This window comes from Camarhynchus parvulus, chromosome 20, assembly GCF_901933205.1.
Source record: "Camarhynchus parvulus chromosome 20, STF_HiC, whole genome shotgun sequence".
In the NCBI taxonomy this organism is placed as follows: Eukaryota; Metazoa; Chordata; class Aves; order Passeriformes; family Thraupidae; genus Camarhynchus; species Camarhynchus parvulus.
Window position 1 is genome coordinate 3,131,264 of NC_044590.1, and position 20,174 is coordinate 3,151,437.

At 40.8% G+C, this 20,174-nt stretch overlaps 1 protein-coding gene across 1 annotated transcript in view; it reads left to right on the plus strand.

The window, feature by feature from the left end:
* Positions 1-20,030, plus strand: part of VAPB (VAMP associated protein B and C) — a 37,507-nt gene extending 17,477 nt beyond the window's left edge. The window contains exons 3-6 of the mRNA XM_030962988.1: positions 5,946-6,049; positions 8,218-8,298; positions 9,454-9,630; positions 11,743-20,030. Coding sequence (XP_030818848.1) covers positions 5,946-6,049; positions 8,218-8,298; positions 9,454-9,630; positions 11,743-11,901 — 521 coding nt within the window. The 3' untranslated portion in view covers positions 11,902-20,030. The remainder of the gene's footprint in view (positions 1-5,945; positions 6,050-8,217; positions 8,299-9,453; positions 9,631-11,742) is intronic.
* The last annotated feature ends 144 nt before the right edge of the window (positions 20,031-20,174 follow it).

Below are 20,174 nucleotides of genomic sequence, written 5' to 3' on the forward strand. Positions count from 1 at the left end.
CATCTATACTAGCTGCAGGCAAGCATATCAAATGCACTGAAATCAATGAAATGATAATGAAAATTAGCATGGTTTCTAGCTACAAATTATCTTCGTGCTATAAAGATGTGGATGCTTTTCATCTTGCAGATGAACTTTGAAAATTAAAAGCCTGCTTCCTTTACAGGCTCTTACCAGGCTTTTTGAAATGTTATCTTGATCTCAGTGTTGAGTTTTGCTCACAAGTGCCCCTTAGCTCCACCTTGGGCAAATACAGTGCCGGCAAGTGTTGCAGGAACCATCTCTTGTTATGCTGCCAGCAGCTTGCTTTTCCAGCCTGACCCTTCCCTGTGGCACACCAGGTAGAGTATGGATCTAGTCCAGGGCTAAAGTATCCCCTTATGAGACTGCTGTGCTAACCCTGAGCTGTGCTCTGCTCTTGCTTACACAGCTTTAAGCATTTCCCTTTTCTGATAACCTTATTTGTAGTGATTTATGATTTGGTTAGTGTGGAAAATGGCTGTGGTATATTTAATCACAAGCTCACATGTGTGTTCAAATATTTCCATGCTGATACTAACAGTAGTAATAAATAACAATCTTAAATTGCCAATCCTTATATTAACATTATATTTTAAAATGCAAGTAGCACACTTTCATTGTTCCTTAGGTAATAGATTAGGTAAGCTCCTTCAAACCATGCATGGGACCTGATTTTGGACTTGAGGATGCCAGTGTCTTTGGTTTTGATCAGCAGATGGGATCCTTTGGATGGGAGGCATCAAAGAGGGGACTGTTACTAACTTGCAAAATACAATTGTATTCAGATTCACAGAAAGGGAGGAAGATGTGTTTAACCTTTACTTTGGAGTAATATTGCTCGAGAACAAAAGACTGATTTTGGAGTTAATGAAGTGAAAAATAAATAGAATTTGTTTCTTTGCCTCTAAATCAGTTATCTTTTCAGTCATTTAATTCAAGTCTTGCACAGCGCATAAAAATAGGACTTGAATAAGTAGGACTTGAATTCCTTCAAACCTAGTGAAAATACTACTGATGAGAAATTATTTAAAATATAGTTAATACAGTAACTTCTGGACACTTGAGCTAATTGGGTTGTGTTTACTATATGCAATCTGTTCCCTTCCCCATTGCTGACTGGCTTTACCACAGCCACTGATAGCACTGCATTGGTGCTGCACCTTGTCTCCAAAAAATCAGTGCCTCAGCATTTGTTAGTCTCAGAGAATATTATTGCCTGGAGCTGAATTTGGGACAGCCTCTTCTTTCTTGCTCTGTAGTAACCAGATGCCTTTGTTATACTCCTGTGAAACTGTGCCTGTACTATTTTGCTGTGAGTATATGAGAAGATATTTTGCTCTAAGAGGCAGCAGTTCCACTTTATTTCACATTAATATGATGGCTCATTTAAAGACTTAACAAAATGCTAGAAAAATAAAGCTCACTTTAATCTAGTGGAGTCTCAAATGCTGCCTTCTTATGCCATATCACAGCTTTTGCTAAATACCAGCATTTGAGGCCCTGTCAGCATGTGCTGCCTGCTGGGATGTCAGGTTTGGAGCCCGTGTTTTCACCTGTTATATAATGGCATGTAATTTTAACAGCTGAGTTTATGTAACTGTCGGGAAGCTGTGTGAGCACTGTCATCTGATTCCATTGCACTGGGGCTGCAGTGCTGGGGAAGGACCATTTGCACACATTGCACTGCTGCTCAGCACCTCTGATTTCAGCACAGATAGCTGATTTTGTGGCTTTGAAAACGAAATAAAAGCCGTGAATGGATTACAGAGGAGAAGTGAAGGAACACCAGCAGTTGCTGGCGAGTCTGCAGTGGATGTATAAGGAGGAGAGAGGAATTGCAGATGGTGCCATCTGTGCACAGTGTCCCACTGAAGAGAGCAGTCTGAACACACCTCCTAGGAGGGAGGAGGAGCTGAGTTTGCTGTCGAATATCCGGGGAGGATTTTTAATCTTTTCTGAGCTTTCCTGACTTTGAAAAGGCAGGAATGGAGCTGCAGCCCTGTGCTCTGCAGTCACAGTGGGTCTGCCCCATTCCCTCAGGCACTGATTGTGTCCCATCCACTGCTGCATTCCCAAACTTTCCTTGGCAGTGTCACTCCTGTGCCGTTCCCACAGATCTCCCAAGCAGAAACTACCGAAGTTTTGGGTTGTTCTTGCCTGCCTGCTTTAAAATTCCATCTTGATCTTCACAAATTCAACATTTAGTGTTATTGAAATGTTTACAGAAATTTTATGTTTATTTATGTAAACATGAAACAAAGCTGGGATGGTGCAATGGATTCTCCTCGTTTCTGTGGATGTGAGTGTCCTTTGCTCACTTCTGCCAGAGCTGATGGAATTCCTCAAGGATCTTGAGGCTTGCCCCTGTTTCTGGTTGGGGTATTTTATGTGACATAAGTGTGGTAGATTTGATCCATCCAGACCATGAAGAATTCCCTGCAGTGCCATTTGGGAAAATGCTTGATAAAGGTAGAAAAGAACAAATAAATTGATAGTCTGTTGGATGAGCTGCTTAAGAATGAACAGTGATGTGGATGGAAATGTGATAACAGGGAGCTACTAGTGATGTTTCTTGAGAGTGATTCTTGGTCCCAATCTTGTTTAATGGTTTTACAAGCAATTCTGGAACAAAGAGTACACTAAAAACTCTGATGATGTTGTAAAGTTGAGAGATTGAAGATATACAGCAGAATTAGGTGTCCTTGAAGGCTACTGTAAGAGAAATGGGATGAGTTTCATTAGAAAAACTGCAGAATCACATATTTGGAGAATAAAATACTCTGGCTACAATTGAAGCTTATTGAATGAAGGGGCCTGATTGGGGTGAGCAAGATAATAGACATAATAATAATAATAATAATATTAATAATAAGAAGAAGACATAATGTGGCTGTGAGGAAGGCAGATGTAGAACCGTACGTCCGGACAAGGGAAGAGGTGAGAGGGCATCAGTGCTGTGGTTCAAGGCTCTAGTAAAGTTTCCTGCATGTGTAATTAGAGGAACTCAAACCAAAACAGGTGCAGAGGATGAATGGGGAGCCTGGCCTGGAGAGAACCCACCAAGTCTGGCTTAAGTTCACCAGTAGGCCAGGAGTTACTGTGATTGATGGCCTGGAGGGCACCAGAAGTAAATGACTCTTCCCCTTCTCTGGTATTTCAGCATTGGGGCAGTGCTGGTCCAGGACCAAGTAAACAGGCCATTAATAAATTTAGATGGAAACTAGAGGAAGGTTGCTGACTATGTGAGCTGGGAGACTTTTCTGTTCCTTCTGCTCTTGGAAAGGACAGCTAGATCCTAGCAGGTGTTAAAGGTGTTCCCTGCTTCAGATTTCCTCTGTTCTTTGAAAAAGCTGGTTTATTCTAGGAAAACCAGAGGAGTTTAATGCTTCTATCATTGTAACTAACTAGTTGTAACTAACTTTGCCAGTGAAAAGAAGGAGCACATTGGGTGGTCAGTGCCTCTCCTTAGCGCTCTACTGAGCATAAAGTGTGGGGATATTGCAGGAATGTGTGAGAAAACCCATGTCCATTGATCTCTCAGTGCCTCTGCAGTTTTTGCTTGTGGTAGAGCAGTGCTGGTGCTCGAGCTCTGGGGTGAGGAGCTTGGGAAGTGGTTGAGGTGTATCTCTGCCTGATGGATGCTGCTGACTGTAAACCTGAAGATCACATTAATAATTTTGTTTCTTAAAACTCTGATTGCTGATGCAAATTGAAACTTCTGACCAGATGGGACCTCTGATGTGATAAGGCATTCTGTAGGAACATACTTCTCACATAATTTTTGCATAAGGTTTGTGATTTCCATTCAGAGCAAAGTAGCCACATTCTCACCAGCAATTTCTCCAGCAATTAGGGCAATTTTATGGAACTAATCTTTCACAGAAACCCCAATAGTATGTGGATAAATATTAAAATGGTTTGGTTTCCTCTTGAAAAAAGTACATCTTTTTGAGCTTCCCATCTGGCTTACAAGACATTTGCTGAATAATTTGTGTCAATGTGGCTTTCATGTATTGATCTAAAAATACAAGTGCTAACAACGTCTGTGCTGTCAAGCCCTCTCTGGCTCTTGTGGTTCAGTGAATGGAGCTGGGAGCAGTGATCATTTGGCATTCCAGGATGGATTCAGCACTGTCCCTTGGGAAATGAGGATTTTCTAATGAGCTGATAGCTGCACTCAGCAAAGCAAGCTGAAAAAGCCACGACTGTAGAAGTTCCATAAATGCTGAGTAGTTCTGGCTATCCACTTGGATCTTACAATTGAAATTATTTAAGTGTCTGCTCCAGAGGAGAAAAAACAATGCTGCTGCTTTTCAGTGATGTGTCAGGCAGTGTTGCAATAGTTGTGCTTTCACAGTGCAGTCACTCCTGTTTGCAAAATAGTTTTAAAGGTAGCCAGTTAATTTGCAAACATTTTTTAATAATATCCAACTACTGCAAGGTGATTTTAAAATGTGTAATAATTTTTAAAGCACCTCATCTGAGAGAATTTATTGCCTGCCTTCTCCCTGGGCTTTAAAAGGCATGTGGTTGTTGATGGCCACAGATTGTGTGCACAGTAAATATGGCACAGCCATAACATATCCTGCTCATTAAGGGAGGCAGATTGGTTTGACTTGCCTTCATTTGCAATAAATGGGATCTTTGGATATTGCTTTTATACAACAAACCCCTGCAATTAGTGCATATGAATTTGGGCACATAATGGTAATAGCACCAGTACTTGAAAATGCTCCTAATTCTTGACCTGCTTCTCTTCTTAGTGATTGAATTGAGGGGCTGAAGGCAGGTCATAAAATGTGAATTTTTAAACCTTACACCATTTTTTTTCTGTTAGCAGTAATGGCAGTATTTGCAATCTTTGTTTTCAATTTGAGGGGGTGGTGGCTTTTTGCAGTGTCCAATAACATGTTTGTGTAAACTGTGCTGCTTATGTCCACATGTTCTCATGGTGAAGCCAAGCTCATGTTTTTTAATGCCCCAGTAGCTGAATATCCAGGTGTTATTTGCAAATATGGGGGGGTTCCAAGTGACCACTGTGATTAAAGATTATTCTGTGTAAATGGAATACCCAACTGTCCCTCTTCAGGTTGTTTTAACCCAAAAGTAAAGACATGGAAATTCCCAATATTGCTTAAAAAATTAAATTAAAGCACACACACTCCCTAAACCTGCTGTTCCTTCCTCTGTGCCCCCTAAAGAGAGGCATTTTCTGCATAAGTAAATTTTGGAATGCTTTTTATTTTTTAAGTGAAGAGAAATACATTCCTTGCATACCTTTCATAGGCAAAGTTTGCATCACATTTAACTAGAAACTTCCAGCTACAAATTGGTAACAAACTTGCAGTAACTTATTTGTGAAAGCAAAATACTTGTACTTGATAAATCAAATGCCACGAGAGTCTTAAACTGCACAGAGGAAATTTCCATCCTGAGACTTGAACCTCAAGGTTTACAATGTTTGACTTTGCCTCTGTAGCTTTTCTCAGGCACCATCAGCAATATTGTGTGTACAGCTCATCAAAATGCTCCTTACTTCTGCCCCAAGGATGGAGCAAGACAAAAAGATGCTGTCTTGGAAATTTTTTCCCTCTGTCCCAGAAGATATGTAAATGATCCTATTTCCTATAAATGACTATTGTTGTCTTGCTATAGCTGTGTACAGAATTATGTAGATTGATCAGCATTTCCAGAATTCTCAGACCAAAGTCTAGACAGACTGAGGAAATCTGTTTCTCTTGCCTCCTTTCAAAATTCTGGTTCAAAGTGAGGTTCCTGATCTCAGCTGCTGCTTTGTCTTAACAACGGACAACTTGAAACCATTTTAATGTTTGTTTTTCTGGAATCTGGTGACTGTGTCATCAGTGCATGACTCTGCAGCAGAGCAATGTTAATGCAATGTGTTCTGGGTTGTTTTCTTCCAGTGATGCTACAGCCTTTTGACTATGACCCTAATGAGAAAAGTAAACACAAGTTTATGGTTCAGTCTATGTTTGCTCCAGCTGATACTTCAGATATGGAAGCAGTAGTAAGTATTGAAATTATTTTTAATGGTTTTCTTTCTAATTGTAGAATGTTGTAAGTCATTTGACTGCATTGTTTAAGGGGTGTTGTCAAACCACACTGGAATGGTCCTTGAAAGCTTTTCCAGATTTCCATCTCTGCATGGCAAGGAATTTTCTGTTATTTTGAGCCCCAGGAATCTTGCACTGAGTTGTTGTCTGTGGTTTCTTCTTTAGGAAGCTGCTGTCAGTAATGCGATGCCACACCACGAAACAAGTAGTTGTAGTTTTTTGCAATATATCCTTCTTTAGAAAGGGCAGCTTGAACCATATATTCTAAGGATATACAGAATATATTCTTAGTCTGTGGCATCATTTTTATGCATCTGCTCTCAGTCTTGAGTCTTCTCTTGAGCAGCTCCTTCTGCAAGATGCAAGAGGATGATTTACAAGTATTGTATTTTTCTTTATCCCTACCTGTGGCTTTGTAAATGAAAGGCCCTCACAGATTCTGTCCTGTGGGTTACAAATGAGAGCAGTAGAAATATTTGAGAGCTGGAGCAGAGAAGGACAAAAGACATAAAAATAAGATGTCAGGCTACAGTAAGACAACCTGCAGAGGAGTAAACCACTATATCAGCTGCTGGCTTTCCTTTATCAGCAAGATTTGCCCCCAGAAGAAGGCACAAGGAAGCTCTCTGTAGCCTGGCTTTTGTTAGCTTGAGAGAACATCCAGTGGCTATTGAGGACACAATGTAAAAAGGAAAAAGACTATTACTCTAAAAGCGTGTGGCTTGTGTGTGCTACTTAAAAACAAAAAAGCCAACCCAAAAATACTCTACAGTAGTCTTTACAATATGTGTCTTCTTCTGAATAGCTTCTTAAAGCTGGGGCACTCTGCAGGTTAATAATTTCCCTTCTGAAACTGATTTATGGAACTATATTTGTTTAATGGGCTCAAAATAAGATCCAGTGGGAGAAACAGCAATAGTAATAAAATGTCTGCATCACTAGAAAGATAAGTCAGTCTGCCTTTCTTTCGAGCTCTTTAATTTTTATGAGTTACTTTATACCATGACAAATGTTATTCTGCTGGCAAAGAATGTTTTTTAGTACCTAGATGGGCCTTTGAATTTTCAAAAGCTCTCCAGACAGATAGGATTCCTTTTCCTGTAACACTTTGATCAGTTCTCAGTTTTGTTACCACTCTCCAGATCTCTTCCTATTCTGGATGAACAGGTGAGACCAGTTATGGGAGTACTGTAAAGCTTTCAACACTTCCCAGGCAGCCAAGGAGCTCGAAATAGATCTGACTTCAGCCCCAGAAGAGCTGAACTTCGATTCAGCCGTTTAGGATGAGTTAAATACTACTCCAGCTTGCATGGGCTTAGCCATAATTTGTCACCTACTTGAGATATGCTGAGGAATACCAAGCTACCAGGAGGATGGTCAAAGTGAAGAGGAGCACGTGAGAACTCCAGGACAGAAGTGTGGACACTTCTTGCTGTTTATTATCACTGAGAATAAATCTTTTATTGCGGTTGATCCCTATTAAAAAGGTTGCAAGGAATCTTGTTTATGGCAGACTCCCCAGCTGAAGGGGAGAAAAGGAGTGAGGGGAAGTTATCCCTCTGTATGTGGCACATCTGGTGCTGTTCAGGCATTGATGCTGAAAAATAAGGATGTGGAAAACAAGGAGGGGGAAGAACAGTCAGGAAGAAAAGCTCATGTGAAATTGGAAAAGTTTGAATACGAAATCCACTGGCCAGAGAGTTGAGAACTCATTCTCTGATTTATATGGGGCTTGTTATCTTTCCTGTCCCTTTTACTTTTTTTTCTTCTTTTCCCTCCTTTTACTTTTTTTTCTTCTTTTTTTTTTTTAAGCAGGCTCATTACTCCCCCTGTCTCTGCTAATTACTCTGATACAGCTCCCAGTTCTCTCATAAATTACCTGTGGAAGTTTCAGACTATTTAGAATGATTTGCTTCATAGTATCTGGTCTGTCTTTATGATACCACTCAGTTTTGGTTTTGATCTCATTTTTCATCCTGTGTGTGGTTAATGGTAGTGTGATAAACACCTGTGGGTTCTTTCTGAGTGAAATGATGTGATTTGTTTACATAATGCACTGCATTTCCAATCTGCCTGATTGTACTAATATGTTTAATATGAAATTAATATTAACTTATTCCAGTGGAAAGAAGCAAAACCTGAAGAACTCATGGATTCGAAACTTAGGTGTGTGTTTGAGCTACCAGCAGAGAATGATAAGCCTGTGAGTATTTTCAGATGCATATTGAGTGATTTGACTTAATACCACAGTAAATCCTGTAAAATGGCATGTTTGTACAGACAGCTGTATGAGCACAAGACAGAACCCTCTGTTTCACTGCCTGGATGGCATCACCCTTTAAAAACACAATGTAAACTATTTAAAATCTTGGTAATCCTTGGTGTAACTAACAGCCAGTTTAAACTTCATAAATGCAACAGTAGCACAAAGCAATTTTTGAGTTGACCTGTTGTCATTTAGTGAAAGGTCACAGGATAAAGAATACTTTAAAAAAAAGGTGCTGATTGCTGGTTGTGAAGCTCATAGTGAAGCAGTTATAATCATCAGCAATATAAATTTGCCTGTCCAACACTTCCTTAGTACAACTCTGATTTTGTCAGGTGAATTGATAGAAAACTGATGAGGAAGACACAAATGCAGTTAGGAATTATATTGAAATTATCATCTATAACTTGTTAGGGTAATGGACATGTTAATTCGTAATGCAAATATGTATTGTCCAGTATAAAACTGATAAGGGATTGAATAAACTGAAAAATGCTTCCTAGTGTGCAGGTACTAAAGGCACAGTTGTTCTACCTTGCACTGAACAGTAATTAGGATAATGTCATTGGCTGGGGAGAGGTTTGATTTTATGAGAGACCCTTTCTAAAGTGCAGAGCATGGAAGAGATCCAAAGGCAGGAGAGGGAGCAGGGTTGGGAGATCTGACTTTGTTTCCCAGCTTGGGTTGCAAATTCCTGCATCCCCACAGAAACACAGAAGTAGGGAGAGGGGACAGCCAGGAGTGGGGGTGAATGGAGAGGGAGCTGCAGACTGTCCTGGTGCTGCAGTGGCTGCTCGTGCTGTGCCTGGGGAAGGAAGGGGAGGAGACCCTTGGTTGTGGACCTGGTTTAGGGACATTTCTGTATATGCAGGGTCTGAAAAGTCAAGGGCATTCTCTCTTCACTTACTGCTGCTGATCTGATGTTTTCTGGGATAGCAGTAAAGTTACAGAAAGCAAAATGTTGTTTATTTCTTTTGATACAGGCACGTGTCAGGTGTGCACAGACAATTTTACCTGATTCTCCTCCTATGTATCAGGTGTGTGGTGTGGTGTTAATGACTAACCAAAAATCACTCTATCCTTTCTTAACAGCATGACATAGAAATAAATAAAATTGTATCCACAACTGCAACAAAGACAGATTCCTCTGTAATGTCTAAATCAATAAGTTCTTCTTTGGATGACACTGAAGTTAAGAAAGTAATGGAAGACTATAAGAGGCTTCAAGTAGAAGTTCAGAGGTTACGGGAGGAGAATAAACAGTTTAAGGTAAAGATTGCTGTTGTTTTCTTTTCAGATTTACCCCTTTCCTGAAAAAGAAGCTTCCATCTTAAAGGTTTGGTTACCTGACCTTAGCACAATATTTTACTACTGTCTATAAAGTAAAAGATAATTCAGGTTTCTCTGTAAACTCCGAGAAGGTGCTGAAATCAATGGTTCCTTTGAAAGGAGGCACAAGTCATGCAGTCACAGAAGGACATTGGGTAGCAACCCAGAGGAGTGAATTCCCCCTCTTTTTTCTATTCCCACCTAATTTCTCAGTCTGAATTAAGCATTCAGTGTTGGACTTGGCCCCTTCTCCCAAACCACGGGAGCTTGAGAGCAGTGTTGTGCAAATACTGAGTGTTTCAGTAATTGCACCTGTAATGTGCTGCTGAAATGGCCAAATTAAGACAGATGAATGGGAAATGGGCTTCCTGTCATATCCAGCACATGGCTGGGAAATCCAGTAATTGAGAAGCCTTTATCACTTTGCTGAAAAATTCTTTTTACAGTAGCTTGACTTGCTGTAAGTGTCTGCTTCCATAGATATCAGCACCAAGGAAAGTGTGGATGCTGTGGCTCCTGCAGCCCAGTGAAAGGAGCTCTGTTCTCTCAGCTCTGATGCTGCTTGGCTGGCTGATGCATGAAGGAATTCTTGAAAACAGTTTTGTTTTGCACAGAAATAATATGTGTACATAGCAGACATGGCCCTAACTTCTCCTTGTGTTCTTGTTATGCCAGCAACTCAGTATTATTAAATTCTGTATGATTTTATTTAATTTTTTTGCAAATTGGTCTTGACTAAACACTCTACAAGAGCTATCTAGAATTGAGCTGATGTCTTACATAAACATCCCAGATAGGTGAGCTCTTTGTCCCTTTGTGGAGTGTTAAAAACACCTGTAAAATATCAGAAAGCAAGGCTAAATTGCCTGCAACCAGGTGCTGTCAGTGGCAGGCTGGAGTCACTGTCAGAAGGAAATTAAAATATTTTAAATGAAAATTTGTTGTTTCTGTATAAAGTGTGTTGTATGTAAACAGCATTTTATTGTTTACAAAAGTCAGTTGTCCCCATTCAGAATTAGAGCAGCAGTGAGGTATTAGGTAGCCTGTGGCTTTCAATTAGTAAATAAATAAATTAATTAATAGAAAAATAAGTTCACCTTCAGATCTGTAGGTGCCCCCTTAAATTCAAAAGTGAGAAACACTGACATACCCTGAGCCCTTTGAACTCCATTTACCTGACAATTTTGAAGACTGCAGTAACCTTCATTGCAATTGGGTTTCTTGAGAATTTTTTTAAGTGGAGACTGGAGACTTCTGGTTTGGTACCTTATACTTTTGCACTATTATACTTTATCACATTAAAAAGTCTAACACTGTTGCTTCAGCTGGACACAAATTAAGTCACAAAAGACTCATTTCCCCTCTCCTGGAGTGCTCAGAGTGTGTGTGTGTGAGTGGAGTGTGCTAACACACAGCTGTGCTGCACAGCAGCTCAGGGAGAGCTGAGGGGAGCATCATTCCCACCTGGAATGAGAATTTCTGCTGGTGTTGCTTTGTTTTATCTGTTGTCTCATCTTTAAATCAGGTGAGCTGCCAAATTCCTATCAAGAAAATATCCTAATTATTGCCATCAGATTCATGTCAAAATGTCAGCATTAATATGATGCAGAAGCTGATTTCCCTTCGAGGGCTGGAAGATCTGCTTGTGACATCTGACATGGAAAATGAGGAGTATAATTGCCTTGGCTTGTGAAAAACATGCAACTTCATCTTAGTTATACTGAGAAACATTTTCCCCAACAGCACCTTTCTTGTTACAGAGCAAGAACAGCACCTTCGTGGCATTTCCTCCATCATTTTTCTGAAGTTCTGGAGCCATCTCCAGATGGCTTTGGGCAGGAGTTCCTGCAGAGTTCCTTAGTGCTTCCCCACTCCCTTGGCTTTCCCCTCCTGCCTCACCATCCTTCCTTCTCAGGATCATTCAGGACACAGAGCTGTAACTTAGCTGTAAATTTGCTTTCACCTATTCTATAACCCCCACCTAAATAAATATGAGAAGGGTGAATATTTAAAGCTTTTTTTTGTAGAGATTATCAATCTCTCTTCCTTTAGGAAGAAGATGGACTGCGGATGAGGAAGGTACCCCAGACAAACAACCCAATATCTCCTTCTGCAGCTGCTGTCAAGGACGAAGGGCTCAGCTCCAGACTACTTGCTTTGGTGGTTTTGTTCTTTGTCTTTGGTGTAATTATAGGAAAAATAGCCTTGTAGAGGCAGCATGCTGGAAATTGTAAATTGGTTTGATGGTTCTGCCATATCATTGGATTAAATTTATTCATAACAATGTTTAAAAAAAAATTAATGTATGACATCTCACAGGTCTTGCCTTTAAATTACCCCTGCACAAATACTATGTAACATAATCTAGAAAGTTCAAAATGTATGGTGAGGGAATGAATGAAAGAGAATATGCTTCAATGATGAAGGGGGGAGAAAATCCTGATTTAACACTACAATGGAATATTGTATATGTCATTTTAAACATTCTTAGGCCCTGGTACATGTTGCTGGATTACCTCTTTTTAAAAAAAAAATAAAAAAAAGGAAAACTAGAAAAAACCTCTTCCTCCACTGCTGGAGCTGGCCCTAGGGATGTTTGGAGCTGGGTTAGGCAGGAGGTGTTGATAACTTCTGTAAAATACGTTAATCCACCATTCTGCTCATGAATTTAACAGTTTCTGTCAGTGTCTTCAACTCTGTGCAAATTACCAATTTCTTGGCACTTAAATGAGTAGTGAGAAGCTGCAAAGCCTTGGGTGTGGCAGCACTGAGGAGCTGGGCAGCACCGAGGGGCTCGTTCGGAATAAAGGTCAATGCCTTGTTCTCACCAAGGGACCAAGCTACATTGCTGTTGGTTCATTTAGTTGAATTAAAATGTTCTTCAGAGATGTTTAATGCATATTTGACTTATTTAATGTATTTCATCTCATGTTTCCTTATTATCACAAAATTGACTAATTCTTTGTGGTATGAAATGGCACCTGTTCAAAGCCAGTGACGAGAACTAAAAATTTGCTGCTGTAGTGGTGCAAGATTCTTCTGCCTCCTGGTGTTTTGGGCACGACACCATTGTTGGGAGTTTTGATCATCTGAGCGTTGAGGAAACAGTGGTCAGGAAACTGTTTTTGTATGTAAATAAGTCTGTTTAGGGGAGAAACAAAAATATCAGTAGTAAATTAGTCCTATGCCGTAAAAAGACCAATCTTGTTTGACTATGTAGCATCTTAAAAAAAAAAAGAAAAAAGAAAGAAAAGAAAAATTAAATAAAGCCCCCAAATTAATGTTTCCTTTGTTATTTTTGTCCTGTTCTCACAGTTTTAGAGGTGGGGAGGAAACAGTGTTCTCTTGTCAGCTTTGTTCATGGCATAAGGAAACTTGCAGTCTGATTTCAGGGTGGATTTCTTTTTTTTCCAGACTAATGTTAATATCAAAGCAAACCATCCCATCGTGAGCCTGACACAAAAGTTGTTCAGAGTCACCATGCTGAGGTACAAGGTAACATCCCACGTTCCAGGTTAGTTGGGTTCAGGAGTTCAGAGACTTGACAGCACCTTTAGAATAAGGAGATTTTGTTTCTAAGCTTCCTTTTACCACAAGGTGTATAAACAAACCCAGTGTGTTTTAACATGATGGATTCAGTGGATTGAACAGTTTTTGAGCAGGTAAATTCACATCTATTCTCAAATGATAGACCCAAAACTGTTCAGTGGCAAAATTTATTGTAGCATATTACAAGATGAAGCTGAGTCTTTTACAGATGACTTCTGTCATTCCTTCCCTGTTCCTGGGGTTCTGTGAGAGCTGTGGGGGTGCAGCCTCTCTGCTGCACTCCTTGACCTTTATGTTTGTCCCACTTTTGTCTCAAGGGCTTCCTCCTCTGCAAGTGCAAATAAGTGAAATTTTATGTAAGGCTTAATAAGAAAAATAGGTGGGATAAAAACCTTGTGATTGTTGTGTTCAGCTTCTGAACATGAGTCTGGAAGTATTTCCAGGAGATTCAATAGAAAGGAGAGGTGTATTTTTGGCATTTTAAGGTGCTGGTGCCTTGTCTGCTCAGAGGGAAGGGACAGAGCCACTGCAGCCTGGCTGCAAAGGGCAGGGCAGGTGGGAGATGAGCTGGAAAGGACAAAGCAGGGAGTTTATGGGACAAATTGGGCAGAATTGATAAAGAAGATACTGCCTGGGCAGTAGAAGCTGAAGAAATCTTTCTAATGAAGCACTCTTTTCAGAAAGGCAAGGTTGTGAGTGACACTGCAAAATTAATTTTCATGGCTTTGAAGAATATATTTGAGAAAACCTTTGCTGAAGGGAGACTGAGATATGAAGTAGATTTTTTTTAAGTGGCTGTAAATATCTTGTTCTCTTATCAGAATTTCTGATTCTCTTTGAAAAAAAATAAGTTTTTTTGAGAGTCCTTTGTTCTGCTTAAAAACAGCCTAAAAGTGGTTGATTTAAAAAAAAATCACTATCTTTTCAGGGTAAAGGGAGAGGATTGAAGGTTTAAACTGGTCTCCTGTGAAGATATCTGGAGTAATGTTCAGGCAGGTGTTACACCCAGTGTAAGCTGCCTTTGCTGGCCCAGGGCAAAGCCAAGAGCAGCTCTGTCCTCCCCCAGTGCTCAGCAGTGACCTCTTGGTGATCTGTGCCAGCCTGGAACTGTTCATGAGCAAAGCTGTTCCTGGTGTTTGCACTCCAGGATCATAAAGAGGTCCCAGAAAATCTTCTCATGCTTTTCCAGACCCTTCAAACACTGAGCAAGGAGACCAGGAGAGGATTTCAGTGTTGGTAACATCTGTAACCTGCAGCTGGGCTGACCCACACCATCAGTCCTAAACAAGACTCTTAAATTAACTGCTTGTATTTTGGAATTTAACAAAATCCTGAGGTTTTCCCTCACCATTTTTCACAAGAGCCTGAACACAGTAGCCCTGAATTGTCTGGGTAATGCTTTGCTTTGCTGAGCTTGATATAAAGTCACTGATCAGGGGAATTCTCAGTCCCTGTTTGACCAAACCCTTCTTTCATAGGCAGTAGAGAGAAATCTTAAGGATTTTTTTTTCTTCCAAGGTTCCTAAAAGGCCAGTTTGTAGATAGAGTGCAAATATAGATTGGATGGATATTCCTAAGCCACCTGGCTCTTTTTGTAAGTTGTTCCTTTCATGGCAACACAAGAGCAAATGTTCTCATGAAGTATTCACAGAAAGTGAATTATTCTGAAGGACATTGTATATCTTAGGAAGTTGTGCACAAAATGTAGAGTTTCTAAATAAGATAATTGTCTGGGGTCCTCACACAACATCAGATATTAGAAACCTGTGATTGATTCATGGTAATAGAAATCAAGTTATTACTAATCTAATTATTGTCCTTGCTGTTACTTTAAGATGACCACTTGCACATTTATTGTTGATTTTTGTAACACCCACTAGAGGCTGCTTGGTGCAGTCTGGGCAAATTTGGGATAAACAGATACCTGAAATATCCTGAAGCCTAGTGCTGGGAAACGAATGGAAAATGGTTTCTTTTATTTTTATGTCGTTCTCCACATCTTAAAGCAAATACTCCATGCATGGGTGATCATAACTATTGCTGTGCATTGGCAGTTGTCAGCTGGGCGTGCACAGCTGGAACAGCTGCATGTGCAAGCCAGGAGCAGCTCAGGTTACTGGGGAGTAGCCTGGGGGCTGAAGAGCAAGATCATGTCCTGTTGTTATGTTGAGGGGGATTGATGTACCATAATGTCATTTTCTAAAAATACAGGATTGTAAAGCTCAATGGTGGTGTTACTTTTTCCTCCTGAAATGCTGTTAGTGGGATAAAGTTGGAACTTCACTTTGCAATTCACTAGAATTTCTTTTCATCAATAAACTATGAAGGGTTTGTATCTGCTGCACATGTGAACTTGCAATTCTTGTCAGCAATTTTACATCGTGGTGTGCATAAGGAATGGATCATTTATGTCTTGGCTTACTTGATGTTGCATTGCCAGTGGAAGAAACTGTCATCCCTTTTCTTCAGAAAATGGCACTTCTGTCTCTCCAGTGAAATGTCCTTAATTTTCGGGCACAATAGTGGCTTCACTGTAGTGCTCTTAATTTGAAACTATATTTCTCTTGCCCTATGTGATATCCTGAAATTCCACATCCTGAGTTCTGTTTTCTGTATAAAGTAAGTGAGGAAAAAAGCACCACCAAAAATCCCTCTGTTTGAAATTAAAGCCCCTGTAAAATAACACTCTGAGGCTCCTGCTTGCTGTGGCTGGGTCACAGCTGCACTGGTGCTGCACTGGTGCTGCACAGAGCCTGGAGAGCCACTGTGCCATGGGTTGGGAATGGGGAAGCATCCCTGGCCCAAGTCCTGGAGTGAGCAAGTTGAGAAGTGACAGGTGGTGGGTGAAATTCAGTTTATGTGTTTGGGATTTGGAGAAGATCAGCTTCACAGAACAAAGTAACTGTGTTTCCACTGCTCAAATCTGCTTAACTATAAAAGTTGGTTGATTAATGGGTTGGGGGTTTTTACTGGATAAATGAAGATTATTTTTAAAATAACACAAGTGAGAGCCAGCTAGGAATCCTGCACGTGGTACTCCAGTGAGCGCACACCTGCACACTTGAGAGTGACTGTGTGCCTGTCACTCACTCTGCCATTTCCTGTGGCTTCAGTTCCTGTTCAAGAGCTAATTTCTCATTTGTATTTGAGCAGTAAAGCTTTAAAACCTTTACTAAACTTCCACATAGCTCTCTTTGCTACGATCCAGGCCTGAGTTTGTCCTGAAGCCTCCACAGAGTGAAAAGTACAAAAGGGACACGGGGTCTGTGAGCACAGAAACAAGGCTGCTTTTCCTTGGAGTAAACTTGAACTTTGGATCTTTCCTCCTGTGATCTGTCATTAGAAAATGGCCTTTTCCAGAGAGCAAAACAAAAGAAGTTAAGAAAACAAATGAATTAAGAAGAAATAATTGAAGCTGTGTATTACAAGTTGACATTATCCATCTGGCATTTCTGTTTATGTTTCTGCATTGGTACATTTCATTCTGATTTAATAAGTTCCTAATTTTGTGGGGTTTTTTTTCAAGATTCTGAAGTGCCTATGAAGAACAGCCCGTAGTAAAGTATTGTTCCCAGTTTAGCTGTACTTCATTTTTTTAATCAAATCTTTTTCTTTAGTGGATAAACTCACAAGATTAGAAAAGCCTCTTGAACTCCCTCATGTTTAGTTTGGCAAGTGTCCCACACACAATTACCCACAGAGAGCTACTTTTAAAAGACCCTTATTAAGGCTGTACAAAGTCAAGCACTCAGGAGGTAGGAAATGGCAGAACCAGGTTTGTGCTCTGTGAGTTTGGGGAGCACATTGCAGTGTCTGATCATTTCAGTGATCAAAAACTGAGCTGACACTACTCAGAAATTGTCCAAAACTGACCAGCTTTGTGTGCCTGGACTTGGAGAACCCTAATTTCTCTGAAGTTACATATAAATAGGTTTTTAAAAGTCGAACTTCCAATGTGGCACTGTGGTGTTGGGTGTAACCCATGTGTATGCTGGGGGAGTTCTTTGTGTTCTGTGTGTGGATCCCCATTCTTGACCTGAGCTCCTGGTGGGGAGGAACTCGGAGCTGAAGCAGCAATTTCTGTTTCCACATTTCACTGGGAGGCCACACACAAGTGTGATTGCAGCCAGCAATCTCTGCCTCAGTGCTGAGCCCAAAGGAGCATTTCTGTGGGGGCTGGAGGCTCTGCTGCCCAATCTGCCTCCTGCTCTGCTCTGCCTGAGCTGTCAAATCTCACTCCATCCCCTCCCTCAGCGCTCTGCTCCAGGCCAAGTCATCCTTGTTCCTTCCCTGCTCCTTGGCAAAGAACCCTTGTTCAGCCAAGCATCTTTAATGGCTTTTCTTCCCTGCTGCCTGTTTTCCATCTGGGTCTCTCTCTTCCCATCACCCTTCCAGGCCTGTTCTTCCCTGCCTGCTGTCCCAGGGAGCCCTGGCACAGACCTGGCTGCTCCTGGTGCCTTCCCCATCCCACACAGCCACTCACCTCCTGCTTCCTCTTGGTTTTCTCTTCCTCTTCACTCTCTGGGGAGTTTGGAGCAACAAGCCTTGCCACCCATCTCCTTTCTGTCTCCAGCTTCCCCTGCTGTTCAATGCAGTGGATTTATTTATAGTGTGGGACAGACTTTGATATTCCATGTGGATTGTTTCTCAAACAAAGCAGTAGCACAATGCTGTTAACGTATCCAAAAGTGCTTCAGATTTTTTTTTGTTTCATTTTATCTGGGAAATCTAGAATGCAAAAATGCATTCTGAGGTATTTTAAACAGGGAGGCATGAAGGTGGTTAATTGGAAAAATAAGTTACTGTTAATTGAGCTGTGTGTCAGACCCAAGACTGTTTGTCTGGCGCACTTGGCTCACACTTTAAACTTCTGCACCTGCTAAAGAAGCAGAAAATTGGAAAGGCAGCTTGTCTGAGGAGATTGTGATGTTAAAGAAGGCACTGAAGGCTCAGTCTCAGTGCAGGAAGCCAGAAAATTGTTTGAGACTTGGGAAATTATTTTCTTTTTTATTTTTGGAGTGGTTAAAAAATAATTAATCTTTTAAAAAATTATTCTAAGAGAAGTGAATGTGGAAGAGTTTACTAAGACACGTGTGCCTGTTACCGTCAACTTCCAGCACACACTGGCTTGGGTTTTCTTCATGTATTTATTTGTTTTATGGTAGAAAGGAATCCAGTAGTCAGGATTAAAGCTCCTGGTCTGTATCCTAGACCTGTTTTTCTGAAGCAGTGTTAGACATGAAGGATGAAATTATTTGGTTTGTCTTGTTTATGCTAGATAAAGATAAATGAATGTCAGAAATGAGGTTGGGATCCTGATTGCAGTGGAGCTCAGCAAACAGCCATGTGAGCTGCTAATAAATTTAATTGGTGCTTCAAAAGGGCATAGCTGAGCAAATTTCATATCAGATCTGGGAGTGGGGAGGAAATTAGATGAAAAACTGCAGTAGGATTGACAGTTTTCTAAGTGAAAGGTATTAAATGGCCAAAAAACCAATAATTTTGCAATTGAGAAGGGGGACAACTTTGGCTAACTGCCCATCCTACTTCAGTGATGAAATGAGGGGAAAAATTAGATGGAAAGTAATGTAAAACAAATAAGAAAAAGGGAAGCAGACAGCAATCCATTCAAAATGGGAGTTAGGAAATGCAGAAAATAAGGAAAGCACAACCCAAAGGAAAAGAAAAATGTGGGTTGGAGTGCTTGGAAAGGGTGATGAGGAGCTGAAGTTCAGAGGAAATCTGCAGCAGGATAAGAACTGTTAAGAAATAGATGCAGGAGATGAAACTTAGGGATGATGTAAGAGAACTGGAAAGGTGATGTCATTCCTTAGCAATGGTCATGATTAAAAATTAACAGTTTTTAATTCAGGAGGCCCAAAAACCTTGAACAGTGTTTGTAAGGGAGGAACCCGGGGCAGTGTCTGAGCTGCTGCTGGGGGTGCTCAGTGGCTCAGGACAGTGGGACACCCTGGAAAGGGATGGAAAAGGAGATGGATGTTCCTGATGGAGCTTGGCGTAAGTCCCTCATTCTGTCTTTAGGGTTGCAGTTCTGTTTGGGGTCAGAGTGAGCTGGGTCTGTCAGGGCCCTGCAGAGCTGTGTGCTCCTGACAGTCACTGCTGCAGCTCAGACAGAACTGCCATGAAATGGGGATGCCCAGAGAAGGGTTCTGCAGGGACCTGGCAGCTTCTGTGGTTCCAGATCACTGAGGAACACAGGCACAAAATCACTACTGATGAAACATTACAGAAATATCCATAGCCAGGACCAGAATGAAAACAGCTCCATGCACATTCCCAGTGCAGTCCCAGGGTAAAAGCCTAATGAATACGAATGTGTTCTTGTTTTTAATTACTGTTAGCTGTAAGTGATTATCCTTCTGTATGTCTCAGCTGGGAGAGTTGGGAATTTTGGATGCAATTTGGATATTTACATTCTACAAGAGAAGCTGAGTAATTGGAATGGATGCAAAAAATATGATTCAGAAATTACTGGTGGAGTGTGAAAATGCCTTAGAGAGGGTGAGAGAAAACTCAGTTGGCTGAGATTTTCTACCAGAATTGAGACTGTCTTGATTACAGTGCACTAGTACCTTCACAGGCAGAAAATACTGCACACTGCAGCTCTCTGATCTTAAAAAGCAACACAAGAATCACCAACTGGCAGTGAAAGCCAGGCAAAATCAAATTGGAAAAAGGCACAAATTCTTAAGAGAGAATAACTGTGTAATTTAGGAATGTGTCTTCAAAAACTGTGAACAGAACAATAAAAGTTATGATATTTATGCAAAGAGCTCTTCTGTGGGTTTTTTTCCTCTCAGAGGTGTCCTTAGAGGGGGGAAGGAGGCTCCTGATGAGGTTTCACAGGGCAGTTCAGCCAGCAGAACAGTGGGGCACTGGTGCTGCTGGAGCCAGTGGTGCCTGAGCTGCTGCAG